Raw genomic sequence first — 26,853 nt, 5'->3', positions numbered from 1 at the left:
CACACACACACACACTGCCAGTCACATCGGAGCACCCAGCACAGAGGTGACATCAGGTGTGACAGGAGCCTGGCAGCTGGGGTCTGTCAGCTCCTAAGAGGGTTATTTGTCGGGAAGACAGAATGTGCCAGCCCCTCAGACCTTCTGGGGCCCCTTTCACCCAAGCAGCTGCTGGACCAGTCCTGGGGGAAGGGCTGAGGCTGGGGCTAGAACTGGGGCTAGGGCGGGGGGCAGGTGGTCCCGCCTGCTCTATACTTAGCCTGGAGGAGCCAGCCCGGGCTCTTGTCCTCCAGCTGTGTCATCAGAGAATATTTTTGGGATTGGCAGCTGCAGGCGACTCTGCCACTCAGGCCCAAGCCTGGCGGGCGGCTGGGGACCTGGCGGCTGGAGGGGGGAAGGAGGAGGGGAAAGAGGCCCAGGCTGGGGGAGGGGGCTGGGAAGGGAGGCTCTCGGGAGCAGGAAGCCAGGCCGCGGGCAGGGGAGGCTGCGGGGCCCCTCGCCGTAAAGGCAAACAGGAAGGACTGCCCCCTGAGCTGCGCGCTCCGGGCCCGGGATCGCCGCCGCCGCAGAGCTGCAGCTCCGGGCCCAGGGTAAGGAGGCGAGCCGGGAGCGGGCGGCCCCGGGAGAGCTCGGCGGCTCCCCGCGCCCCGTCCCCAGATCCGCCCCGCCTCCCGGGCTCCCGCCGCCGCTCCGGGCCTCCGCGCGCCCGCAGGCCGCCCGCGCTGCCCCCGCGCCGCGGGGCCGTCTGCGGCCGGCGCGATGAAGGCGGGCTCGGGGGATCAGGGGAGCCCCCCGTGCTTCCTGCGCTTCCCGCGGCCCGTGCGGGTGGTAAGTGGCGCCGAGGCCGAGCTCAAGTGCGTGGTGCTGGGGGAGCCGCCGCCCACCGTCGTGTGGGAGAAGGGCGGGCAGCCGCTGGTGGCCTCGGAGCGCCTGAGCTTCCCGGCGGATGGCGCCGAGCACGGCCTGCTGCTGAGCGGCGCGCGGCCCACCGATGGGGGGGTCTACGTGTGCCGCGCCCGCAACGCGGCCGGGGAGGCCTACGCGGCGGCCGCCGTCACCGTGCTGGAGCCGCCGGCCCCCGAGCCCGAGCCCCAGCCCGCCGAGCGCCCGCTGCCGCCGCCCGGGGCTGGAGAGGGCGCCCCGGTGTTCCTGACCGGGCCCCGGTCCCAGTGGGTGCTGCGGGGGGCGGAGGTGGTGCTGACGTGCCAGGTGGGGGGCCTCCCCGCGCCCACGCTGTACTGGGAGAAGGACGGGATGGCCCTGGACGAAGTGTGGGACAGCGGCCACTTCGCGCTCGAGCCGCGCCGCGCCGAGGGTGGCCCGGGCGCGAGCCTGGCGCTTCGCATCCTGGCGGCGCGGCTGCCCGACTCGGGCGTGTACGTGTGCCACGCCCGCAACGCGCACGGCCATGCGCAGGCCGGCGCGCTGCTCCAGGTGCACCAGCCCCCCGAGAGCCCCCCCGAGGACCCCGACGAGGCGCCCCCGCCGGTGGTGGAGCCGCTCAAGTGTGCGCCCAAGACCTTCTGGGTGAACGAGGGCAAGCACGCCAAGTTCCGCTGCTACGTGATGGGCAAGCCCGAGCCCGAGATCGAATGGCACTGGGAGGGCCGCCCGCTGCTCCCCGATCGCCGCCGCCTCATGTACCGCGACCGCGACGGCGGCTTCGTGCTCAAGGTGCTCTACTGCCAGGCCAAGGACCGCGGGCTCTACGTGTGCGCCGCGCGCAACTCGGCAGGGCAGACGCTCAGTGCCGTGCAGCTGCACGTCAAAGGTACTGCGGCGCCCCCAGCAGCCCGGGCCTGGAGAGCCCTCCAGCGCCCTCCGGGGTCCTCCTTACTCCATCGCCTCTCAGTGCCCAGCGCCGCCCAAAAGACGGTGGGGGAGGGGAGACGGGCTATTAAAATACAATTTCCAGCCCTCCTCCCACCCCCCAGGGATTCAGATTTAGCAGGTCTCCAGCGTACCCAGGAACTTCTTAGCAAACCTCCCCAAGTGATTCTGAGGCAAGTGGTGGAAAACTACCCTTGATAAGCGGCTTTAAGGAGTGATTGATGTACAAACCCAGAGGGGCCTAGATCTCTTCTACTCCAGTGGTTTTCAACCTCTTTATTAATTCACTCCTTCTTCCCCAATGGAAACCCCATCTGGGGCCCCGATATATAAAACAGATAAAAGGAACATTTTATCCGTGTAAATTTCTAAATCCAAATGTATAACACATACCTCTAAAGCCAACCAGTGAGAACAAGGGGGCTATTTTATTGATTACACTCATTTTAAGTGGAGGCTGTGTTCATAACCGGCTCTCCTCTGTGAGCCTGGGGAGAAACACCTGCCTGCAGGCCTCACATTGAGAAACTCCTGATTCACCCCAAAGGTAAGCTTGAGGGAGGAAAAATACTCTGGCATTTTTGACTATTCTTTCACTAAACTGCTGTTCAGGTTTGAAAGAAGAGGAAAAGAAAGGAGAGGAAATTTATGTTTCAAAGCTGAGTCACCAGCAATATCTAATAAATGCTTACGTTGCTGGTAAACAGAAAATTCAGGGGTAAAAAAGAACACCCCAAACTCACACCGGAAGTTAAAGCTCTCCATGATAGGACTTCATCACAAGTCGAGGGATTGTACATTTTCTAGTTATTGCCTAGCTTTTTCCCTCAGAGGAGAAAAAGTTGGCAAATCTCCTGAGCTCTGCCTGGCACGCCGTCAAGCACGAGGCACCTGTGGTGCCGTGGTGGCCTCGCTGGTACAGTTTGATGTGCACAAACTGGCCGGGCCGCGTTGAACCCTGACTCCATTGGGAGAGAAGCCCAGCAGGAGGGCAGAGCTGCAGGATGAACATGCTTCTCCAGCAGCCCAAGTGAACCCACTGGTCATTTCTGTCATTATGCTTTCTTTTTATAAGATGCAATTTTGAAAATGGTTAAAGTTGTTAAAAATGAAATTCCACTCAGACCCTTGCAGAATTTGTGAGGTGCCTCTGGCAGAGCATGCCAAACTTAACCACTGATTTTCACAGTGTGAAAATCACTAATGTGGGGCCGGCCCCGTGGCCTAGTGGTTAAGTTTGGCGTGCTCCACTTTGGCAGCCTGGGTTCAGTTCCCGGGTACAGACCCACACCACTCGTCGGTGGCCATGCTGTGGCAGTGACCCACATACAAAATAGAGGAAGATTGGCACAGATGTTAGCTCAGGGCCAATCTTCCTCAGCAAAAGTAAAGAAAGAAAAAGAAAATCACTAATGTGGTGCATCTCTTTCCCCCACTTTACAAGTAAGGAAACGGAGGCCCAGGATCATTAAAATGGCCTTGCTCGGGTGATGTGGCTAGTGAGTGTCAGGGTCAGATAAGAATTTAGGCCATCTTCTCTTCTGGTGATTTTTCTGTGATTCCACAGTGCCTGCCAGCTCTGGGAGAGAAGCAAACGGCATGAGCTAATGTGGGTTTAGGCAGCTCAGGATGCCAGGAGGAGTCCTTCGGGTCTGGCCCTCTCCAGAGCCTTCTCTGGTCTTGCCCCTCTCCACAGAGCCCCGCCTCCGGTTCTCGAGGCCCCTGCAGGACGTGGAGGGCCGGGAGCACGGGATTGCCGTGCTGGAGTGTAAAGTCCCCAACTCCCGCATTCCCACCGCCTGGTTCCGCGAGGACCAGCGGCTGCTGCCCTGCCGCAAGTACGAGCAGATCGAGGAGGGCACCGTCCGGCGCCTCATCATCCACAGGCTGAAGGCAGATGACGACGGCGTCTACCTGTGCGAGATGCGGGGCCGCGTGCGCACCGTGGCCAACGTGACCGTCAAAGGTCGGCTGGCCAGTGGGAGGAGGCCAAGGCTGAGGCAGGCAGGTGCCCAGATCCCAGGCTGATGGATTCCCGTCCGCGTCTCAGGGCCCATCCTGAAGCGGCTGCCGCGGAAGCTGGACGTCCTGGAGGGAGAGAACGCAGTGCTGCTGGTGGAGACACGGGAGGCTGGAGTCGAGGGGCGTTGGAGCCGAGATGGGGAGGACCTGCCGACCACCTGCCAGAGCAGCTCTGGCCACATGCATGCCCTGGTCCTTCCGGGGGTGACCCGAGAAGATGCTGGCGAGGTCACCTTTAGCCTGGGCAACTCCCGGACCACCACTCTGCTCAGAGTCAAATGTGAGGGCATGAAAGCCTCCGGGGAAGACTCCTCAAGGCTGCACAGGAGGGCCAGGGCAGGGGGTGACCAGAGGCTGGGTTAGCAAGGGGGACTAAGGTGGGAGGGCCGTGGGAGCGGGGCTGGAATGCAAACCCTGCCTTTGTCTCAGGCGTGAAGCACAACCCCCCAGGACCCCCCGTGCTGGCAGAGATGTTCAAGGGCCACAAGAACACGGTCCTGCTGACCTGGAAGCCTCCCGAGCCAGCTCCCGAGACCCCCTTCATCTACCGGCTGGAGCGGCAGGAGGTGGGCTCGGAAGACTGGATCCAATGCTTCAGCATCGAGAAAGCCGGCGCCGTGGAGGTGCCGGGCGACTGCGTGCCCTCCGAGGGCGACTACCGCTTCCGCGTCTGCACGGTCAGCGAGCACGGCCGCAGTCCCCACGTGGTGTTCCACGGGTCTGCTCACCTCGGTGAGTTGGTCCTGCCAGACCCGGCCCGGTGGCAGCCGTGCCCCAAATCACGCCCTCCCCATCACCCCTCCTCCCTTCTCCAGCCCTCGCTCCCTGTTCTCTATGTTCCTCCAACCTCTGCCGTCTGATGGCTGCACTCTGTCCCCGTCGCAGTGCCCACAGCTCGCCTGGTGGCAGGTCTGGAGGATGTGCAGGTATATGATGGGGAAGATGCCGTCTTCTCCCTGGATCTCTCTACCATCATCCAGGGGATCTGGTTCCTTAACGGGGAGGAGCTCAAGAGCAGTGAGCCGGAGGGCCAGGTGGAGCCTGGGGCCCTGCGGTACCGTGTGGAGCACAAGGGCCTGCAGCACAGGCTCATCCTGCAAGCCGTCAGGCACCAGGACAGCGGGGCCCTGGTCGGCTTCAGCTGCCCAGGCGTGCAGGACTCTGCCGCCCTCACCATCCAAGGTTGGTGCTGGTGGGGACCAGGGTGGGCAGATAGGGTCAAGACACAGAAGTCCTGTTGGCAAAATGAGGCAGATGCTGTTCCCTTTTCTCACGTCTGGGCCGGGAGAGTAAGGAGCACCTGTAGTGGGCTCAGAGAGAGGGCTCCGTGGTCCGGAAGGCCGATTTCAACCCATGTGCAATGTACAGGGGACCTCTTGTTATCTTCATCGGCATCGTATCCAAATTCTCTGGAGCACTTTGTGGTTTATAGAATTCTATCACGTTTATCATCTCAGAGACATGGGTCCTGGCCCCTAGTTCCTGACTGCTTCTTGCCCTGTTGTGTAATTGCTGACATATCAGAGCAGCTTCCCATGTGCCAGGCACAGTCTGATCATTTCCATATAGTAATTATCACAATCCTCTCAACAGCCCTATAAGTTAGGTTCTTTTGTCATCCCATTTTACAAATGGAGAAACTGAATCACAGAGAGGTTAAGTGACGTGCCCAAAGCCACAGAGCTAAGGAGTGGTGGTGCTAGATTATGAACCCAGGCAGTCTGGCTCCAGGATCACCCTCTGCCACCTGTGGAAACAGGGAAGGAGAGGGAAGGAGGCATCCCTGAGGAGGACGGTTCTAGGTGGATGTCTCAAAGTTCAGGGTGCACGCTGGCATTTGCCAGCTCACCATTGCTGGGGTTTGTAGGGCCAATCAAGGAATTCCTCAGCTCCCAAGAATAGCACCTGGGGCAGTTAGCTGCCACCATCCCATGAAGAGGGCAAAGTGAGAAATAACCAGCAACCAGAGCAGCGTTTCCAAAATGAGGCCTGGGGTCAGCGACATGAGAATCCCCGAGAGGGCTGACTAATGCAGACTCCTGGCCCTTGCACGCTTGGGAAAGGGCTGTTGTCTAGGAATGTGCATTTTTAGCAGGCTCCCTAAGAATTCTTAGGCACCCTAAAACCACTGCTCCCAAGAGTTGGTGGGGAGGCCTGAAACTGTTTTTCAAAAGTCCAACAAATGCGTGGACGGCGGTTGTCTGGCCTGACGGCCCATGCCCTGCACCAAGCCCGCGCACCGGAGGGGGTGCGTATCCCAGGCGCAGCACAACGAGGCACCGCATGTGACTGCACTTCTCCCCACTCAGAGAGCCCGGTGCACATCCTGAGCCCCCAGGACAAGGTGTCCTTGACGTTCACGACCTCGGAGCGGGTGGTGCTGACCTGTGAGCTCTCCCGGCTGGACTTCCCAGCCAGCTGGTACAAGGACGGGCAGAAGGTGGAGGAGAGCGAGGCGCTGGTGGTGAAGGCAGACGGGCGCAAACACCGCCTGATCCTGCCCGCGGCCCAAGTCCAGGACAGTGGCGAATTCGAGTGCAGAACGGAGGGGGTCTCAGCCTTCTTCAGCGTCACCGTCCGAGGTCAGAACCGTGGCGGCCGGGGCTCCTCTGGCTGAGGCCGACTCTGGGGGCCGTGCAGGCCCTGCCCCCTGGTCTGCCTGCTTGGGGGTCCCTTCTGGGGAGAACCTCGTGGGCTGGGAACATGTTTTCAGATCACTCTGCACTTGCTTCTTAATTCTCCCGTGCACCAACACCCTCCAGCACACTTGCCCCCACATCCCCTCTGCTGGGGGTGGGGGGAGAACTAAAATCAATTAAGGGAAGGAAGGGAGGAACTCACATTTTTGGGGCCTCTCCTGTGAGCTAACTACTATGTGATACTTCAGATATACACTATTTCCTTTAATCTTCACAGATGAAGAAACTGAGGCTGAGAAAGGTTATGTGACTTCAGTATTATACAGCAAGCACACACCCTAGCTGGGTTCACACCCAGGACCGTGCTTATCCTACTGCCCCAGGTGGTCAGGGTCAAAGGGAAGCTTTAAGTGCAGTGGTCCAGTGGTTCTCAGAGGCCAGTCTGTGGTCTGGCTGCCTCAGAACCACTCTGGAAGCTTGTTATAAATGCATATGCCCAGGCCCCCCCAGACTGCCAGAGCCAGAATATCCGGCAGAGCCTGGCGGTCTCCTCTGGGAAGGCAGCTTGGGAACCATGGATCCAGCTCATCTCGCTGAGTGGAAATCCTGTTTCAACCCCATTGCCAGGAGGTTCTCTAGCCCCTGCCTGAATGCACCCAGTGATGGAGAACTCACTACCTGTAGGGAGCAGCTGAACCGCTGTGGCTCCGCTAGTCATTCCCAGTTCTTACTCATCCTCGGGCTAGCATGGCAGGGGCTTCCTGGTGAAAGCAGCAGCCAGCGTGGCCCTGACGTGGCCTGTGATAGTGACCACCTCTCAGCCTAGACGAGGGCTCTCTGCCTCCCTCCCTCTGTGTCCGCACCCAGCCACCTCTGACCCTCTGGGGACCCACGGAGCATTAAGGGTCCACATGATCTGCCATGCCTCACCCTCCATGCCCTCAGTGTCCCCTGTCATTGCCCCAGAGCCCCCTGCACAGCATGGCCTTAACCCTCCCAGTGTCCTCCGCGGAAGAGACTGTCCCGGCCAAGCGGCCGGTGTGGACTCATGTCTCCTGTGTGTGGGGTGTCTGTGTGACCCCTGCTCTGCTCTCCCAGACCCCCCGGTGCACATCCTGGACCCCCGGGAGCACGTATTCGTGCACGCCATCACCTCCGAGTGCGTCATGCTGACCTGCGAGGTGGACCGGGAGGACGCCCCCGTGCACTGGTACAAGGATGGCCAGGAGGTGGAGGAGAGCGACTTCGTGGTGCTGGAGAACGAAGGGCCCCATCACCGCCTGGTGCTGCCCGCCGCCCAGCCCCCGGACGGCGGCGAGTTTCAGTGTGTCGCCGGAGACGAGCGTGCCTACTTCACCGTCACCATCACAGGTGGGGGTCCAGGCAGGCCCAAGGGACAGGGGAAACTGGCGGCCCCCCAGGCAACTGTCACATTCTCACCCCCGGGCCACAGTTCCCAGCCCCTACTCCCCTCCCCCAGGCTGGTCAGATGCCCCACCTTCTCCCTGACTCATGGTCTGCACCCTGAGGTTCAGTCACCCCAGAAAAGGCACTGTCATAAACACACTGGTCACGGCTGCACGGGGCACAGGGAGGCCCTGCCTTCTCCATTCTCCCGAAGACCCTGCCAAGGGAGACCTTTAGGGACAGCAGTTCTACTGCAGGGCAGGTGGCCCAGGCACTAGAGGGGGCAGAAGGTCTTAGAGGCTGGCGGGAGACCCCAGCTCCATCTGGGCACCCGACCCCCCTCTCCCCGGTCTCACCCTTCATACCGTCCCTGTCCCAACCCAGAGAATATGGAATGTGTCTACAGCAGAGGCTGACACGTGGTCCCCCCTGCGCCGCCGTGCCCCTGATGTCCTTTGGTGACTGTGGTTGTGTCTCCAGCTGTGCGTGGAGACACACTCCGAGGGAGGGCCCTCTCCTTCGACACGTGACCCACTGTCCAGGAGTAGGGAGCAGGCGTGGATCAGAGAGGGCAGCAGGGTGCGTCGGCCCCAGCCACTGATGCCCAGCCATGCTGTCCCTGTCCAGACGTCTCCTCGTGGATCGTGTACCCCAGCGGCAAGGTGTACGTGGCAGCCGTGCGCCTGGAGCGCGTGGTGCTGACCTGCGAGCTGTGCCGGCCCTGGGCCGAGGTGCGCTGGACCAAGGATGGTGACGAGGTGGTGGAGAGTCCCGCGCTGCTCCTGCAGAAGGAGGACACCATCCGCCGCCTGGTGCTGCCCGCCGTCCAGCTGGAGGACTCGGGCGAGTACTTGTGTGAGATCGATGATGAGTCGGCCTCCTTCACCGTCACTGTCACAGGTGTGGGCCCACCCCAGCTGCCCAGGGCCACCAGAGGACAGTCCTGAGCCCTTGGGGGAGCTGGCCACACACCCCTAGCTAGCACACTGGGGAGGAGGGCGGAGGGGCTGCGGGTGCATGTACCAGGGTTCCCTGCCCGGAAGAGCCCGGGGCCCCTATTCGGGTAAGCAGGCTCCTCCTCGATGCCCAAGTCCAGGAACAGCCGTGCTCCACCGGCTCATTCACTGAGCACTTTCTCCGTGCCAGGCAGTGGGCCAGGGGCTGCGGGTCACTGGTGCGTAATGCAGACACGGTCCCTGTTCTCTGAGAGCCGCCAGTCTAGCTGGGGAGGCAGCCGTTAACCAGGGATCGCAAACAGGCAGTTCCTAGGGCCCCATGCAGCCCACAGATGTGTTTTGTTTGGCCTGCAGAGTCTTATCAAAGTCAGGACAGTTCAAATAACAATCCGGAGTTATGCGTCCTCTTGAAAAAGCCGAAGACCCGGCGCCTCTGGTCCCGCTTCCCCCCGTGGCGACGAACAGCTGGCGCTGAGTAGGAGCAGCCCCCATAACAAGGGGCCCACATTCCTCTGTCCCACACCCCTACCCTGCCATTCCTTTTTGCCTCTCCCCAGACCGCCTCAGCCACTTACCTTACCTACCTGGCCCCCGTGGGCATTTCAGTTAGCGACCCCTGTGTTCAATCAATAAACACACAAATAAATGTACAGTGACACCTCGTGACAAGTGCTGTGAGGGACGAGGGCAGAGGGCTCGAGAGAGCAGAACAGGAGAGTCAGGGAGGGCCTCGGAGAAAGGCACCACACCACCCGCCAGAGCCAACCCTGGGCTGGGCTCTGGATTCTCCGCAGCAGGCAGGCAGATGCGCCCGCTTCCCTCCAGGAGCACACAGCCTGGCAGGAAAGGCAGACACGGCAGAGGGTTAGCGTGTGTGTGAGTTGTCGAGTGTCACGACAGGGTGCAGTGGGAGCCCAGCTAACCAGTGGGGCAGCAGGCAGGAAGTGCCTTCAAAACGGATCCGTGGGGCAGGGGCTGACTTAGCTAAGTAGGGGTCAGGGTTTGGGCTGGAGGTGGGGGGAGAATGTTCGATGTGGAAAAGCACAGGACAACTGTGGAAGTGATGGCGGTTCAGCGCCAGAAGCTTTGGGGCTGCAGCCCACAGGGCCAGTCCAGTGTGTATGTTGAGGGGAGGCGTGTAGGGCTTAGGCAGCTCTGGGTGGCACAGAAGAACCCCGCTGACTGCAAAGAAGTGACCATCCTGCCGCTGGCACAGTCTTGTCGCCCTCTCCCCTGCCCTGCCCTGCCCTAGGCTGAGCCACTTAGGGCCCCCCACTCCCTGCACCCTAGATAGGGAGCCTGGCACACACAAGCCACGAAGCCAAAGAGGCCTTTCTGCACGTGCTCAGTCCTGTAGTGAGTCCCTTCATCCTCTCCCACCCCAAGCCCTGGCTAGACAGAATGGGCACAACTGCACACACTTCAGCCCACACCCGGCCTCCCCACCAAACACCAGATTCCTCACTCGGAAGTTCACACTAACACTACCTCGGCCAGGGACCAGAGAGGGCCAAGTCCGGCCAGAGCCGAGGTCCCACGGCTGTGCAGGTTTCCCAGCCCCATCACTGTACCCTGTCCTCACCCCACTGCCCCCGTCCCCTGGCCCACCCCTCAGGCAGCCGCACTGTGCAATCTACCGACCTTGCTGGGCCGCAGAGACCCAGCCTGCTTCAAGCCGAGTTAAGGAGGTGGACTGCGGAGGAGGAGGGCCCAGCGTGGGCTGCTGAGCGCGTCTGCCCATGCGCGCCCCTGCAAAACCCGCGCCCGGGAGGCTGCAGTTGCCCAGCCAGCCACAAGGGGGCTGAAGGCTAAAGGAGCACGAAAGTGTCCGGGAGACGTGAAAATTCTGGGGGACCCCCGGGGAGCGTGGAGAGGCCCGGGCTCAGGGCGCCGGTCGCCTCCGATATTGACATAGCCCCCTTTCTTTGGAGGACTGACCACTTTCGAGCAGTTGGAGATGAACTCCCAGAATCAGCATGCAGCCTCCCTGGGGAACTCTCAGATAGGTGTTGGCAACTCTTAGCCACAGATGCAAAAATCATTACTGAGTTCCTGTTTTGACGTGGAATCCCCGCCACTGCTTGCAGAGTCGGAGCCTCCCTCTAACAGACAGTAGTTCTTCCTCTTGCCCCAGAGTAGGTGTAGCCAGCTGTGTGACCGTAAGGGAGTTGCTTAATCACTCTGTGCCTCAGTTTCCTCATCTGGAAAACAGGATAAAACAACACCTACCTCCGAGAATTGCTGTGAGGGTTCAGTGTGTAAAGTGCTTAGAACTATTCCTGGAACCTTAGAAGCGGTACATAAGGATTTGTATTACAGATTCATGATCCCTTACCAAAAAACTCTCAAATCAAGAGGCTTTTGCTAAGTTTGGTGCTCAAAGTCATTTCAGTAAAACCGGACCTTAACTGCTGGAAGCTATTTCTACTCTTTAATTATCCTGCTTAGGGTGAATATATCTACATGTTACACTGCAGAAATGTTAATGCGATTGATTGGGGGGGAGCCCCAGCGGGGGCTACGGGGGAATGTGGTATATGATAAATGCACCATTTCTGGAATCTGAAGCCTTCTGGATTCTGTTTCATCTCTGGCCCCAGGGATTTCAGAGAACAGATTGTGGACCTATTGTTCCTCATTATTATTACCCTTATTACCCTTATTATTGTGGTAACAGGGACATCATGCTGCCAGATGGCTCCAGGAAGGCTGGCGGTGAGTTTGTGACAGCCTGTGGTTGCCCCCACTTGCAGAGCCCCCGGTGCGCATCATATACCCCCGGGACGAGGTGACCTTGATCGCCGTGAGCCTGGAGTGTGTGGTGCTGATGTGTGAGTTGTCTCGGGAAGACGCTCCCGTGCGCTGGTACAAGGATGGGCTGGAGGTGGAGGAGAGCGAGGCCCTGGTGCTGGAGAGCGACGGGCCCCATCGCCGCCTCGTGCTGCCCGCCGCCCAGCCCGAGGACGGTGGCGAGTTCGTGTGTGACGCCGGAGATGACTCGGCCTTCTTCACCGTCACCGTCACAGGTGGGCAGTCTCCAGCGCGCCCTTGGGAGCTAGAGAGGTAGGGGGTTGGGAGACAGACACCCAACCCTCCCACTTCCCACACTTAGGGGCCCCCACAGCCTTCCCCTTCCCCAGCCTCCTCTCCTCCCCCAGCCTCCTCATCCTCAGCCATAAGAGAGAGAGCCCGGGCTTGCCCAAGTCGGGTGGGGACAGCGACCAGAGGCCTGGTGGAGACAGCTCAGCAATTAGGAGCATTCATTCATTCAACATTCATTCAACAAATACTTATCGAACTACTGTGTGCTCGGCACTGATCTAGATGCTGAGGGATGTGGTGATGAACGAATAAGACAAAAACCCCGTGTCTCCGTGCAGTCTCAGGAGGGTGACAACAAATAATTACAATAGATGGTTTTTCAGGTGGTGATAAGTGCATGGGAGGCAAAGCAGAGAAAGGAGATGGAAAGTGGGGAAGGGCGGGAGGGGTGTGCACTGGGGTCACATAGGTCTGCGTGTGAGTCTGGGGCTATCTCTTCCCGTCCACCTGACCTTGGGCAAGTCACTTCCCTCTAAAGAGGCCCTGGGGCCTCATCTGTAAAGTGAAGCCAACAGCCGGCCCACCCGGCGCACAGTAAGTGCCGTGGCTTGTAGCTGGTACCCTTCCGAGAGCTGCGCTGCGAAGGGAGTGGGCTGGGAATTGAGCGGGTGAGGTAGGGAGGCCTGCCGGCTGAGTCGTGTTCCCCTCTCCACCCGCCCACCAGCCCCGCCAGAGAGGATTGTGCACCCGGTGGCCCGCTCCCTGGACCTGCAGTTCGGGGCTCCAGGGCGCGTGGAGCTGCGCTGCGAGGTGGCCCCTGCGGGGTCCCAGGTGCGCTGGTACAAGGATGGGCTGGAGGTGGAAGCGTCAGACGCCCTGCATCTGGGTGCCGAGGGGCCCGCCCGCACCCTGACCCTGCCGCACGCCCAGCCTGAGGACGCCGGGGAGTACGTGTGCGAGACCCGTGATGAGGCCGTCACCTTCAACGTCAGCCTGGCTGGTGGGTGCTCCCGACCAGCCCTGGCTGGGGAGGTGGGGCACGCCCGAGCTGACACCCTCGCCTCTCTGTCCAGAGCCCCCGGTTCAGTTCCTCGCGCCAGAGACAGCCCCTGGCCCGCTCTATGTGGCCCCCGGGGAGCCGGTGGTGCTGAGCTGTGAGCTGTCCCGGGCTGGCGCCCTGGTCTTCTGGAGCCACAATGGGAGGCCGGTGCAGGAGGGTGAGGGCCTGGAGCTCCACACTGAGGGCCCCCGCCGCATCCTCCGCATCCCGGCCACAGAGCCGGTCCACGCGGGCCTCTACACCTGCCAGGCTGGGGCAGCCCCCGACGCTCCCAGCCTCAGCTTCACGGTCCAAGTGGCTGGTGAGTGTCGCCTGGACCGAAAGACTGAGCTGCGGCCCAAGCTCAGGAGTTCCCCACCTCCCTAGCAGGCCTTGTCCACCCCTTGCCCCACCTCTCTCAGTGCCTCTCCCCATCCTGCCTCCCCCTGCCCTCCTCGCGGCCCTTGAGCCCCTCCCTCCCGGTGACCCCCAGCTCTGACCCCGCAGAGCCCCCCGTGCGGGTGGTGGCCCCCGAGGCAGCCCAGACGCGGGTTCGCAGCACCCCAGGCGGGGACCTAGAGCTGGTGGTGCACCTGTCCGGGCCGGGGGGGCCCGTGCGCTGGTACAAGGACGGGGAGCGACTGGCGAGCCAGGGGCGGGTGCAGCTGGAGCGGGCCGGGCCCAGGCAGGTGCTGCGGGTGCGGGGGGCACGGAGCAGGGACGCCGGGGAGTACCTGTGCGACACGCCCCAGGACAGCCGCATCTTCCTCGTCAGCGTGGAAGGTAACAGCGCACCCCTCACCCTTCTGGCCCTGGCACCCCCTCCTGGGCCCCCCTCACCCCTCGCCCCCACCTCACTCCCTCTGGCTCCAACCCATACAGGCACAACTGATATATGGATGAGGGCTCAGGGCTCCCTTTTCCAGGAACCCTCAAATAGGAGGCATAGCCCTGTGGCTGGAAGCCGCTGCTCTGAGGTCGACCCCTTCAGTTTCCAATCTGGATGCTGGTTCCCAGTAGCTGTGTGACACTGGCAGCTTACTTAATCTCTCTGAGCCCCAGCTCTGAAGTAGGGGAATAGTGCTTGTCTTACAGGGCTGCTGCGATAATTGATTGAGACAGATAGAGTCCATGGCAAATGATCCATTACTATTAGAGAGTCAGAGAGGTGGTGCCAGGCCAGGACTGAGGGGAGTTGGCTAGGAGTGGCCGGGAGTTGGCATCTTGTCCTTTGGGGGCACCTCCCTGGCTGACACACAGTAGGTCCCCAGGGAAGGTCTGTTAATAACTGGGGGGTGAAGGCCTGTACCCCAGGAGTACTGGGGGCTGGGCCCACCTCACTGTGCGCCCCACCCCCAGAGCCACCGCTGGTAAAGCTGGTCTCGGAGCTGACACCACTGACTGTCCATGAGGGTGATGATGCTACATTCCGGTGTGAAGTCTCCCCACCGGACGCCAATGTCACCTGGTTGCACAATGGGACCGTTGTCACTCCAGGGCCCCAGCTAGAGATGGCCCAGAATGGGTCAAGCCGCACGCTGACCCTGCGAGGCTGCCAGCTCGAGGACGCAGGGACAGTGACTGCCCAAGCAGGGAGCACAGCCACAAGTGCCCGGCTCCACGTTCGAGGTTTGGTCCTGATGGGGACGAAATGGTCTTGTTCCCTGTACCCACTCTCCCAGCCCCGGCCCTAGCGGCCTTGCTCTTCTGCGCAGGGACAGGCCAATGAGATGGAGCAGGGGATCGGCCTCCAGGCCCCACCAGGCTCCATGCCCCCTCCCTCTTCCTCCCCAGAAACGGAGCTGCTGTTCCTGCGGCGGCTGCAGGATGTGCGGGCGGAGGAAGGCCAGGACGTGTGCCTGGAAGTGGAGACAGGCCGCGTGGGTGCAGCAGGGGCCGTGCACTGGCTGCGAGGCGGGGAGCCCCTGCCCCAGGACTCTCGCCTGTCCATGGCCCAGGATGGCCACATCCACCGCCTCCTCATCCACGGCGTCGTGCTGGCCGACCAGGGCACCTACGGCTGCGAGAGCCACCACGATCGCACCCTGGCCAGGCTGAGCGTAAGGCGTGAGTGCCCCGTCCTCTCCTAACATCACCCGCCCCATGGCACATCCTTTTCTGCCTGGCCCAGGGCCCCTCAGACCCCCACCAAAGTGCCCCTCACCGCTGAGGCAAGTCAGCCCTGGCTGACCTCCAAGAATGGGACCTCAAGCAGCCTGCCCAAAGCAAAACTTTCCTTTTTCTATGTTTTTTGTTTACCTTAGAAGTCCATGTGGATTTAGCATTCAATTTCTCATGTCCATGTTGGCTTTGCTATAAATATCAATATTACACTCCAGAAAGGCTTGCCGCGTTTTTCCTTCAGTCACACGCCCCAGCACACAGAGGCCCGTTTCAGTAGCAGGGATGGCTGGCAAATAGCGCCCCCCACTCTGCAAGCTGGAATCCCCTATAGGCTGTGTGACCTCATGCAAATTCCTTAACCTCTCCGAGCCAAGTCTTCCTGAAAATGGGGTGATCCCTACTGCAGGGGTCTTTGGGAACATTAACTGAGATAACGTGAAAAACGCCCACCCAGAGCTTGCCCATGTCTCAGTGCTGTTCACCTTGTATAGTTGGGGAAACTGAGGCCCAGAGGTCAAGCCGTTTGTCACAGCTCACACAGTGCACAAACTATGTGGCAGAGCTGGGGTCCAGTTCTGATGTGTGCTCCTTCTGGTGCCACAGAACCCCTCGCCCAGACTCCTCCACCCCCTAACCGGCCCCCACCTCCTTTGTATGCCCCCCTTCTAACTCCAATAAGCCTCTCTGTCCCCCCAAGTCTGGCCGGCCGTGCTCCCTTCTTCCTGCACCCTGCTTCTGAACTTCATTCCTAGGTTGGGTGTTAGGGATGGTGCGGGCAGAGCCAAGGAGTGTGTGAGTCCCCAGAAGCTCCTACCCAGAACTCCCTCATCCTCCCTCTCTCCCCATCTCCCCCCACCAGCAAGGCAGCTCAGGGTGCTGCGGCCTCTGGAGGATGTGACCGTCATCGAAGGGGGCAGCGCCACCTTCCAGCTGGAGCTGTCCCAGGAGGGTGTGACCGGGGAGTGGGCCCGGGGTGGAGTCCGGCTGCAGCCAGGGCCCAAGTGCCGCATTCGCGCAGAGGGCCACGCTCACCACCTGGTCCTCAGCGGCCTGGGCCTGGCAGACTCTGGCTGCATCGCCTTCACTGCGGATTCCCTGCGCTGCGCAGCCAGGCTCACAGTGAGAGGTGCGGCCTCTGGGACCGCCGCCTGCCTGCTGACTGCCCTGCGTGTGACTCTACTGACCCCACTCCCCGTGTGGCCCCCACTGACCTCCCTGCCAGAGTGTGACTCCCCTGACCCTTTGGCCTGCGGCCCTAGTGACCGCCCTGCTCGAGTGTGGCTCCACTGACCCTGAGTCCCTGTGACTCGCTGACCTGCCACTGTGAGCATGTCTGTGCCAGCGGTCCCTGCTGTCTGCCTGCCTGACCGTGGCCCCGCTGACCACTCCAAGTGTGACCCCACTGACCATGCCTGCCTGCCATGGCCGCCCTGCCTGCCTGACGGTGCCCTTCTGACCACTCCAGTCCCAACCATCCACTGACCGTGCCTAAGGGTGACTCCCCTAGCACCTGTTTCCATGTCCCCCATTTTGGCTCCCAGTCCCAGTGTGACCCCACTGACCTCCCTGCTCGAGGGTCCCCCCATTACTCCTCTGACCTATTGTGTCCCCCACTGGCCAGTGTGTCCTGTGCATTCCAGCCAAGTGTGGGCCCCCACCGACCATGCCTGTTTATGGGTGACTCCACTGGCATCTGTCCTGGCATCCCCCATGCCCCTCGAGCCCCAGCATGTCCCCCACTGACCACCTTAAAGTCTGACCCCCAGCTGGCCACTCCTGCCCCATTGCCCCTGTGACCCTGCCGTGTCCTCCGCTGACCAGCATCCCCCCTGGGCCACTTGTCCCAGCACGTCCCCCATTCACTAGTGGCCTCCACCAATCACCCTGTTTAAATGTATCACTGTCCCCTTGTGCCCAGTGTCCTCCTGTCGCTGCAAGCTGGGTCCCTGTCCTGTCCTCACGCCTCCTCCCTGTGCACTGTCCTCCCTCTCCCACTCCCAGAGGCCCCGGTGACCATTGTGCGGGGGCCACAGGACCTAGAGGTGACCGAGGGCAATACAGCTACGTTTGAGTGCGAGCTTTCTCAGGCCTTGGCTGATGTCACCTGGGAGAAGGTCAGAGTCCAGCCCCAGCCCAGCCCAGCCCCCCTTGGCATCATGACCACAATAATAATGCCCCAAACAAACCACTAATACTCACTGAGCAGATGTGCCTGGCACTGTGCTAAGATTTACTTTAAATTAATCCTTTAATCCTCACAACCACCCTATGAGGTGGGTCTTGTTATCCCCACGTTATCTATAAGGAGACAGAGGCTCAGCGGGGTGAAGTATTGCCCAGGGCAGACAAAGGGGTAGGGCCCACATTTGAATCCAGGTTTGCCTAATTCCAAAAGCCACGCTCATCGCTGTTGCGATCGGTACAGGACTCTGGGCTTCCGGAGCCCGTGGCGCCCCTTCTCAGCCCTAATGTCCCCAAAGGGTGACACCTTTCCAATGAGGCTCCTGGCGCGGCCCTGAAGGCGCAGGATGGCCTGACCCCAGCCTAGGGAACCCAGACAAGCATAAACGCGCCTCGAGACCACTTTGCATCAACAGAGGGCGCCGCCCCTCCCAGGGCCGCGGCCGCCTGTGCCCAGCCGAGTTCCGTTCACCCCGACCCTCTGCAACTCCCGCCCCTAGGACGGGCGCCCGCTCACCCCCAGCCCTCGGCTCAGGCTCCAGGCCCTCGGCACGCGCCGCCTTCTCCAGCTGCGGCGCTGCGGCCCCTCGGACGCCGGGACCTACAGCTGCGCGGTGGGGACGGCTCGCGCCGGGCCCGTCCGCCTGACCGTGCTGGGTGGGTACGGGGCGCTGCCGGGGCCGGGCACTTCTCTCGGGACTTCCCTCGGGACTGACTCCGCAGGCTTCCAGGGAGAGGGGCGGGCAGTGGGCGTGGCCGGGTGCGCCCCCCCTCCGCCCCGCCCCGCTGACGCCCCGGCTCCGCCCCAGAGCGCACGGTGTCGGTGCTCTCCGAGCTGCAGTCGGTGCGCGCCCGCGAAGGCGACGGCGCCACGTTCGAGTGCACCATGTCGGAGGTCGACATCAGCGGGAGCTGGGAGCTAGGAGGCCGCCCGCTCAGACCCGGGGACCGCGTCCGCATCCGACAGGAAGGTCTGGCAGACTCTCTTCCCCACTCTGGCCCCTTGCTGCCCCGCCCCCAGCGCAGACAGACCCCGCCCCACTAGGAGAAGCCGCGCCTCCAGCTCGAATGGGCCCCGCCCCTCGGCCCAACGAGCGGCCTCCCTGTGTTTCCCCGGCCCCCAGCTCTGAGCCCTCGGTCCTGGACCGCTCCTCTTCCGCCTCGGCATCCCGATGCTGCCCACCCCAGCACACATTTACGGCGTCCGCACAGACCCGGAGACCTACTCTGGCTCCACCCTCATCCCTGAACCCTCCCCAGAGGCGGCTCAGCCTCGCTAGCGCCCTCCTCACCCCCAGGAAAGAAACATATTCTGGTGCTGAGCGGGCTGCGCGCGGAGGACGCCGGTGAGGTCCGCTTCCAGGCGGGACCCGCCCAGTCCGTGGCTCACCTGGAGGTGGAGGGTAAGCAACTGGGGCGGGAGCGGCCAGGAGTGGGCATCACCTCCCACTAGGACTGGCAGGCTGGCGGCTGGTCCTAGGAACGCTGCCTCCCCCCTCCCTTCCTCGAGGGGCTCTCCTGGGGCGGGTCACGGAGGGCAGTGCATTTCCTGAGGAGGAGATGACTCTGGGTTGGGGGTGCTGAGGAACCGGCTGGTGGCATTGAGACCTGAGACCAGGAGTGGAGGCCGCAGGGGAAGGGAAGATGCGTCTCTCCTCCTGGGGGCCCTGCGTGTCCCTATTCGCTTAAGCCCTCGTCCTCCACCCCCAGAACTGCCTCTCCAGATGTGCCGCCGCCCCCCTCGCGAGAAGACGGTTCTGGTCGGCCGCCGGGCGGTGCTGGAGGTGACTGTGTCCCGCGCGGGGGCCCACGTGTGCTGGCTGCGGGAGGGGGTCGAGCTGTGCCCTGGAGACAAGTACGAGCTTCGCAGCCATGGCCCCACCCACAGCCTGGTCATCCATGACGTGCGACCTGAGGACCAGGGCACCTACTGCTGCCAGGCCGGCCAGGACAGCGCCCACACACGGCTACTGGTAGAGGGTGAGTGAAGCCGTCTGGCCAGAAGTCAGAGGGGCAGGCAGGCTGGCCAGGCAGGAGGGGTTGCCTGGGAGCTGGTGGGCTGAGACACACCTACCGCAGGTTTTCCAGGACTTGGGATGGCAAGTTGGTTCTGGGATGTGTTGGAGGAGGCGATGGGGAGGCGGGGGGTGGATCACATCCAGGGCTGAGGAGAGCAGGGAGCCCCGTGTTCTCAATAGGAACCACTGGGTTCAGGGCAGCTCTTCCCCCCTTTCTACGCCCCTCCCTGTCCGGGCTTCTCCTCACTCCCTCCTGCCTCTGGACTACATCTGTCTCTTCTGAATGCCCCATTTGTACCCCAGTTCCTCTCCTTTCCACCTACTGGCTCCTGGTCTGTGGCCCCCCAGCCCCATCCCTCACCCCCTTCCTGCTCTCTGCCCATCTCAACAAGTTCAACCTCAGCTTCAGTAGAGGGCTCCTGTGCTGGCCCCATTTCTTTCCTCTTCCACATAGGAGATGCCCCACCCTCCACCTGAATTCCTGCATCCCCTTCAGATGCCTTGCCCCACCATTAACTGACCCCCACTTTCCTGCCCCCATAGGCAGCCCTGACAGAGGCCCCAAGAGGGTGGGGCAGAGGTGAGGGCCCGGCTCTTCCTGTGTGGGTGCTTAGGCTCTGCCAGGGGAGAGGACGGTGGTACCCACTCTCTCCCCAGCCCCACGCAGAGTCATTCCTCTGCAGGTAGCTAGGAGGACCGAACCAGGCCAGGCGGGTGCCCTCGGACAGCTTGGAAGGCGTGTGCCCTAACCCCGGGCGGGGAGGGGGGGGTAGGCAGGGGAACAGAGGTGTTGGGAGACAATAAAAGTGGTACAGTCCTTTTCCCTGGCTCTCTGTGTGACACAGGAGGGTAGAACTTGCCTGGAGCCCCTGTGTAGTGAGTGACACGGGGGACCAAGGGCTGCAGTGCTTCCAGCTTGGCCCATGGAGGTGCCAGCCACCGAAGACCACCACTCCTGGCAGAAGCCACACAGTTTGGCACATTTATAAAAGATGTAAAACAGGGTGGGATGGGAGGAGACAGAAGCATGAGGTGTCCGGGTGGCAGGACAGACACCAGACATGCACCGTGCATTTAAGCCCCCTCCCCACCAACCCTCTTCCCCAGCCCAGCCCAGAGCAGCGCCCCCAACCCCATCCCCTGCCACTGCCCTCAGACTGGTGGCTTTGCAGAGGACAGGGGACCAGGGTGAGGGGTGCTGCAGTTTGCCCCGTGGACAGACAAGAAGCCTTAGATGAGTCTGGTTTGGTTGAGAGGCAGAGCGATGGGGGAGGAAGGCAGGCCTCCTCCAGTCAGACATGCAGGAGGGTGGCCCAGAGCACCCCAGCAGTGGGAGAGGAGGGGGCCCACCTTGGAGAAGCCCTACCCATCAGAAATCTAAGGCAAAGGTCCCAGTGTCCCCTCCAAGCCCACCCCTCCACACACAGGCACACACAGGTGACACACTCATAACCCTGAGCACACCCCAGTGGGGCTCACACCCCGAGTCCCTCAGGAGCCCCTCGGGAGCGTGGGAGGGGGCTTGCCCCTCAGGCCAGGCCCAGCCTGAGACAGGTCCCCCCTCTAGTGGCTAGGCCATCTCTCCTCAGGGCGGGGAGAGGGACAGCCAAAGGCCGCAGGGTCAGGCAGGCTGGGCGGGGGCCCAGCAGGCCTCCCCGAGCTGGCAGAGCTGGTGACCACAGAGTCTGGGTGGGTAGGAGCAGCTGTACTGCTATACCCGCACGGGGGGGCCCGAGCAGGCCGTCAGTGGCCCCTGGGACCCATACTCATAGTCCGCATCTGTGGGCGAGGCCATGAAGGAGCTCAGGGAGCTTCCCGTCTGCCGGTCCCGGAAGCTCTGGATGTAGCTCTGTGGGAGAGTAAGCATGGGTGTGAGAGCCACTGCAGACTCTGCCCTGAGAGCCACCTCATCCCATCCCTGCAGACCCACGAGCCTGCTGGACGCCCAGAACCTCCCCACCCCCGTAGTGCACAGCCCTGGGACCCTGCCCCACACCGTACCTCATTAACATTCATACTCAGGACACCTTTTCCCAATCCCAGAGCTGGACCTGTCAGGCTGCTGGGGCAGGGGTTACGAGGGGTGGGTACATGCTAGGCCTTCTCAACAGTGACCAGCCCCTGGGGAAGGCCTGTCCTGCCTGGACAGAGTCTACCACACTCCCTTCTCCCCACTTCGGGCTGGAGGGGCTCTGGGTGCTCACCGGGGAGAGGACATCTCCGTTGAAGCGTTTGATGGGCACTGGCCTGCGCCGATAAGCAGGGTCAGGGGGCCCAGGCCTTGGAGGAGCCCGCGGGCCTCTGGAGGGTGCCCGAGGGGGTCTCTTCTTCCGCCGCCTCTCCTTGTGCTCTTCCTGCCGGCGAATCCGCATCAGCTGCACACGTCGTCGCTGGCGGCTGATGACCACTGTGAGGGGAGCGCAGAGGAGGGTCTCAGGTCCATGTGCCTCCACTCCCCCAAGCCTCCCTGACCCTCCCTCCCTAGGGGCTCCATGCTTCCAGATTCCCCTTGTCCGTAACCTCCACCCCTTCCTTCCCTGTCTCCCACCTCCCAGATGGGAATGCAGTTGTTCTTTTCCTCCAAAGGCCTTTATGGACGATTCCTAGACTTCCAGGTCCCACCCCCCCAGCTGTTATCTCTCTCCCAATCCTGAGCCATAGGTGACTCACAGAGACCAGCCATCATCCTCTCTCCACTGGACCACCACAGCTGCCCCCTCACTGGGTTCCCTTCTGCGCCTGCCTTCCCCAGTGCTTTCTACATTCAGCAGCCAGAATGAGCATCCCAAATGCCGAATTAGATTACATCCTCCCCTGCTTTCGACCCCCAGTGGCATCTCATCGCCCTCCCAATAAAACCCAAAGTCTTCCTCATGGCCCACAGGTCCACACAGTCAGCACCCCTCACCCACCACACTGCAGCCTCACTTCCTCAGCAAGCCCAGCTCACTCTTTCTTGGGCCCTCACCCCTGCTGTTCCCTCTTCTCTAGCTCCTTGCATGGCTGGCCCCTTATCTTTCAGGTCTCTGCTTCAATGTCACCTCTTCCAAGTGGCCTTCCTTGGCCACCCTGTCTCTATTCCGTATTACCCTGCATAGCTCTTTCATATCACTCTGCACAGCTGGAATTATCTGGTTTGTTTGCATGTCTGTTATCTGTCTCCCCGACCTGAATGTAACCCCATGAGGGCAGGGACCTTTCTGTTTTGTCTCCGCTGTGTCCCCAGTGCCTGGAATGGGCCTGGGTCAGAGCCACTGCTCCATACCTTGTTGTGGAATGAATGGTAGCACTGAGGTCCTGTCTTCCCAGACCCTGAGCGAGTCAGCTCTCACACTAGCGGGGCCTTCCACTGCTGGTGTGCACGGCTGCTTCCCCCACTCCCCAGTCACTCAGCCCCCCACCCATCCCTGGCCGCCCATTTCTCTCATGCCCACCCTGGCCTGCGCGCTCTCACCTTCCGTATGGGAGTCTCCCTCGGCCGTCACCCGCCACTGCACCAGGACGCCCATCAGGCTGAGCAGGGGCCACAGCGCCAGCAGGGCCCAGCTCCGCCAGCAGAGTGGGGGCACGGGGGCGGCCCGCAGTCGCTCCACCGCATAGCGCCCCAGCAGCAGCAGCTCTGCAAAGTAGTCAGCGGCGGTGGCGATGAGCGCAGCACCCGTCACGGCAGTGGCCAAGGTGGTGAGCGGGCGTGGCCAGCGCAGCGTGAGCAGGGCGCAGAGCAGGCCACCCCCCAGCAGCAGCCCCAGGGGGCCCCACACGGAGCCTGGCTGGTAGTAGGGTGCGGAGCCCAGCAGGGCAGCAGCGGCGAGCAGCAGCCCGAGCAGCAGCCCCACCAAGAAGAGGCCCACGCTGCGCACCAGCATGGCCACCAGCCCGCAGAGCAGCCCGATGCCCAGCGCGATGCCCGCACTCGCCCCGGCACTCAGCTGTGTCTCCAGCACCCGCTCTCGGTAGCACAACAGGAAGATGACCACCGAGCCGAACAGCAACCCAGTGAGGAAGAGCACTGCCTTGAAGCAGCGGTAACCTGGAGGGGAACAGGGGCCAGTGAGGGGCCAAAATGAGGTCACCAGGCTGGAGGCAGGAGGTCAAAGAGGTCAGGGATGTGGATTCACAGGGGAGCCAGGGGCAAGACTCTAAGATCAGAGAATTGGGGGTCACCGGGGTCCTCAGGGCCTCAGTGATGGGACCACTGGGGTCAAGGGAGGTCAGAGAGAGAGGTCATTGGGATTCACTGGGAAGACAGAGTGATTGAGATAAGCGTGGGGTCTTTGAGGGTCAAAGGAGTCAGAGTTAGATCATTGGTGTCAAGAGTGAATCAGTGATAGTGTCATTGGGGTCTTTGGGATCACAGGTGTCAGAGCTAGGTCACTGGGGTCACAAGGGGATCAGCAATAGTGATTGGAGTCTTTGGGGAGGGATTGTTCAGAGATATGAGGCATTTGGAAGTCAGAAAGAACTTGAGAGATGAAGGTCACACAGGTTCAGAAAGATGAGGTCTTTGAGGGGTCCTAGAGATACGACATCATTAGAAGGTTGTAAAGAGAACAGAGAAGGAGGATAACTGGGGAGAGGTTCCAGGAGATGAGGTCTTTGCAGGTCAGGGGGATTGACAGACATGGAATCATTGAGAGTGTTAAAGGGTATCTGAGCGAGAGGGTAATATTGAGGCCAGAGCAATGGGATCATTGAGAGAACAGTGAGGGAGGAGGCAATCAGACAGTGGGGTCATAGGGATCAGAGAGTTAAGAGCAATGGAGGGAGTCAGATGGACGGAAGGTAAGAGATAACTGCGGGGTGGTTGGGGGTCACTGGGCTTTCAAGGGGTCACAGGGAGTCAAAGAGGATTATAGGGAGAAATAGTCGTTGTGGAGTTTCAGGAAAATGGAGGTTATGGGCCATTAGGCCCATTAAGGGTACCTGGAAAGGTGCGGTAACTGTTCAGGGTATCCTGAACAGTTGGGAACATGGAAGTCAGAGATGGGGTCAGGAGGTCAGGGAGCCCAAAGAGAAAGGTCAGAAAGAGGAGATTCAGTTCTAGGAATGAGGGGAAGCATCAGGGTCCAGGAGGTTCTGGGGTAAAGAGGGGTAGGACATGGGCAAGGGCTCTGAGTCCAAGGGCCTGGGAGTGGGGCATCCCAGAGGGCTGGGTGGCAGGGAAGCCCCAGAGAGGGAGTGTCAGGCTGCACTGAGCCACTGCAGAGGGAGTGGGTACCGATAGTGGAGGGGGTGAGGTGACACAGACTCTGGAGGCCCAGAATGTGTCCTGATTCCCTAGGGGGCACTTCCTCCTGCCCACTCTGCGGTTGTTCAGCCAGAGTGTGGAGGTGGAAGGGGAGGGACCATCGGCTCCCATCTCTGCCTACCCAGCCATTCTAGGGGGAGGTGAAGAGGCTGCAGAGAACAAGTCTCGCCCCACCTCTGCCCATCCTAGAACCCAAACCTCCAAGCCTCCTTTGTACTTCTTCAGTTGCCTATAATCCAGTTTCCTTGGGCCTCCGGCCCGTAGAGTTTGCTCCCCTTTCTGAAGTTCTGTAACTCTTGCTGCAGAGTCACTGGGCACTTCCTCCACAAGCCCATCTGTCACCTTTATGTGAATTAGAAAAAGATGTGCCTTCCTCTAGGCAAAGCAGCCTTGTGCCAAGGCCTCGAGTTTGGCAAGTGGAGCATGGGCTGGATTTCAGCCCCCACTTGCCCATTCAACTGAACTCCTTTGTGCAGTACCCATCCTGTACAACTGTTCACAGCAGCCCTTTTTACTGGAGCCTGCCTTGTAGGCAATCTCCAAGTGTATGACTACCATCTAGCCCACTCTAATATGTGTCACAGGTCTGAATGTTCCAGAAGTCTCTCCCCCATCAGACAATATGCCCTGTGTTAAGGGACCGTGTTTAATCACCCTGCTAAATGTATTCAGTGCCTATCTAGCACAGGGACCCAAATACATCTTCACAATAGCTATTATTTATTGAGTGCTTACTGATTCTCACAACAACCCTATGTGAGACAAATAGCATTGTTCCCATTGTTTAGATGAGAAAACTGAGGCTCAGACAGGTTAATGTGCCCAAGGCATCAGAACTAGTAAGGTGCAAATCCAGGTTCAAGTTCAAGCATGCCCAATTCAAAAACCTATGTTCTCTAGGATCTAGAGTCTAGATGATCTATGAACATGAGTGGGATGAAAGAAAGAGGGAAAAGATAGTTATTCACGGTGGTAATGGTGGCGGTGAAGTTCTGGAGAAGATTTGGGGTGCCTCAGAAAAATAACTATGGGAAACAGTGGGGAACCCAGGAGAGGGATGAGATGGGGTCTCACCAAAGAAGCAGTAGACGACTCCAAACAGACAGCACATGATGCAGACGAGGGCCGGCAGTGCCTGGTACCTGCGCTCCAGGGGCTGTTCACAGGGTGCGCCCCAGAAGGCATCGTCTGGCTCAGGGGGCAGCAGCTGGAACCGCAGAGTCGCCGTAGTGCCTGGCATAGTGCTGGAGACGAGAGGGAGTCAGTCTCCCAGGCCAGCCTGACAGAGAGGAAGTCGGGGTCAAGGAAGAGTCCTGGGTGTCCACCAGGATGGGGGCGAGAATGGGAGTGGGAGAAGTAGGCAGGGACACAGTGGACAAAGGTGTGGTGCCCACATCCTGCCGCTCTGGAAGCATCCCTGAAGTGGGGGGAAAAAGACAAAGGGAAACAAAAGTGCCTGGCTAGAGGGAGCTAGGATGAAGAAGTTAAAGCCGGGACTGGGTGGGGGAAGATGAGGGCAATGTGCTGCCGGTGAGAAAGAGGCAGCCAGGACACTCGTCTGTGGGCGGCTTAAATCTGGTATTGTCCAAGATCTACCTGGGCTGGAGGCGACCTGAGCTTCCGAGCCAAAGAGGCCGTGCAGGGGCCGGAAGGGTCGGGGTGGCGGGGCGCCGGAGGCCCCCGCTGACTGGGGTCCGGGGAAAGTCCGCCGAGCAGGGAAGGGGGCTGCTGGGCCGGAGAGATCGGTCTCCGTGTGGCAGCGTCGCCGCCCCGCCTCCAACACCAGCTGGCACTCCAGTCCCACGGCGTCCGGGGCCTAGGGCTGGGCCTGGGGAAGGGAAAGGAGCAGGAGCAGCAGCAGGGGCGCGGGCTGCCCCGGAGCCGCGGCCCCATGCCCTGAGCCCGCCCGCGGCCTTTGGTGCTGATGGACAGCTCCGGCCTCTGCTCCTGACGTCACTCGGGGCACACCATCCTGGCAGGGGCGGGCTGCTTCTGACGTCACCCGGGCGCACCAACCACGCCGGCGGAGGCAGGGGACTCCGCCCCCGGCGTCTCCCTCTCGCGCACTGAGGAGGGGGCACTTCCGGGGGTCCTTCCCCTTTAACCTCCCCCTTCCCCGCCCTCTCCGGTAGCTGGAGCACGAGGCCCCACCCCCCGGGGGCGGGGCCCTCGCAGTGACACGTCGGACAGCGGCGGCCGCGGCGGGGGCTCGCGCGCCGGGCGCAGGGACCGTGCGCGGTACCGAGCGGCGGCTGGAGCGGGATCGGAGCGCGGCGCGGGGGAGTCGGCTCGGGCCGCGGGCGCTGCTCGGCGGGGAGGGAGCGGGCCCGCCCGCTGGGCCCGGGCC

The 26,853-nt window shown here is 61.4% G+C and overlaps 2 protein-coding genes across 3 annotated transcripts; one reads left to right on the top strand and one right to left on the bottom strand.

Moving 5' to 3' along the window:
• Positions 1-468: 468 nt before the first annotated feature.
• On the top strand, positions 469-20,083 carry OBSL1 (obscurin like cytoskeletal adaptor 1). Of its 2 annotated transcripts, XM_058533078.1 has the most exons (21): positions 469-1,771; positions 3,527-3,796; positions 3,881-4,132; positions 4,282-4,584; positions 4,738-5,034; positions 6,162-6,434; positions 7,590-7,862; positions 8,526-8,798; positions 11,608-11,880; positions 12,621-12,896; positions 12,970-13,257; positions 13,443-13,718; positions 14,295-14,564; positions 14,730-15,002; positions 15,919-16,185; positions 17,061-17,173; positions 17,741-17,897; positions 18,050-18,211; positions 18,539-18,643; positions 18,951-19,224; positions 19,755-20,083. In XM_058533078.1, the coding sequence occupies exons 1-21, from the start codon at positions 760-762 to the stop codon at positions 19,840-19,842; spliced, it is 5,775 nt and encodes a 1,924-aa protein (XP_058389061.1). In that variant the 5' UTR covers positions 469-759; the 3' UTR covers positions 19,843-20,083. The 2 variants fall into 2 exon arrangements, with proteins under 2 accessions (XP_058389061.1, XP_058389060.1); XM_058533077.1 differs by lacking the exons at positions 11,608-11,880; positions 12,621-12,896; positions 12,970-13,257; ... (8 more) ...; positions 18,951-19,224; positions 19,755-20,083 and adding an exon at positions 9,209-9,512 and having other exon boundaries at positions 480-1,771.
• On the bottom strand, positions 19,799-26,853 carry TMEM198 (transmembrane protein 198). Its single transcript, XM_058533082.1, has 5 exons — positions 26,103-26,853; positions 25,581-25,785; positions 22,713-23,288; positions 21,463-21,665; positions 19,799-21,107 (listed from the first exon to the last, which is right to left on the bottom strand). The coding sequence occupies exons 2-5, from the start codon at positions 25,744-25,746 to the stop codon at positions 20,970-20,972; spliced, it is 1,083 nt and encodes a 360-aa protein (XP_058389065.1). The 5' UTR covers positions 25,747-25,785; positions 26,103-26,853; the 3' UTR covers positions 19,799-20,969.

Source organism: Diceros bicornis, chromosome 37 (genome assembly GCF_020826845.1).
Source record: "Diceros bicornis minor isolate mBicDic1 chromosome 37, mDicBic1.mat.cur, whole genome shotgun sequence".
In the NCBI taxonomy this organism is placed as follows: domain Eukaryota; kingdom Metazoa; phylum Chordata; class Mammalia; order Perissodactyla; family Rhinocerotidae; genus Diceros; species Diceros bicornis.
This window is presented reverse-complemented; position numbering and strand designations above follow the sequence as displayed.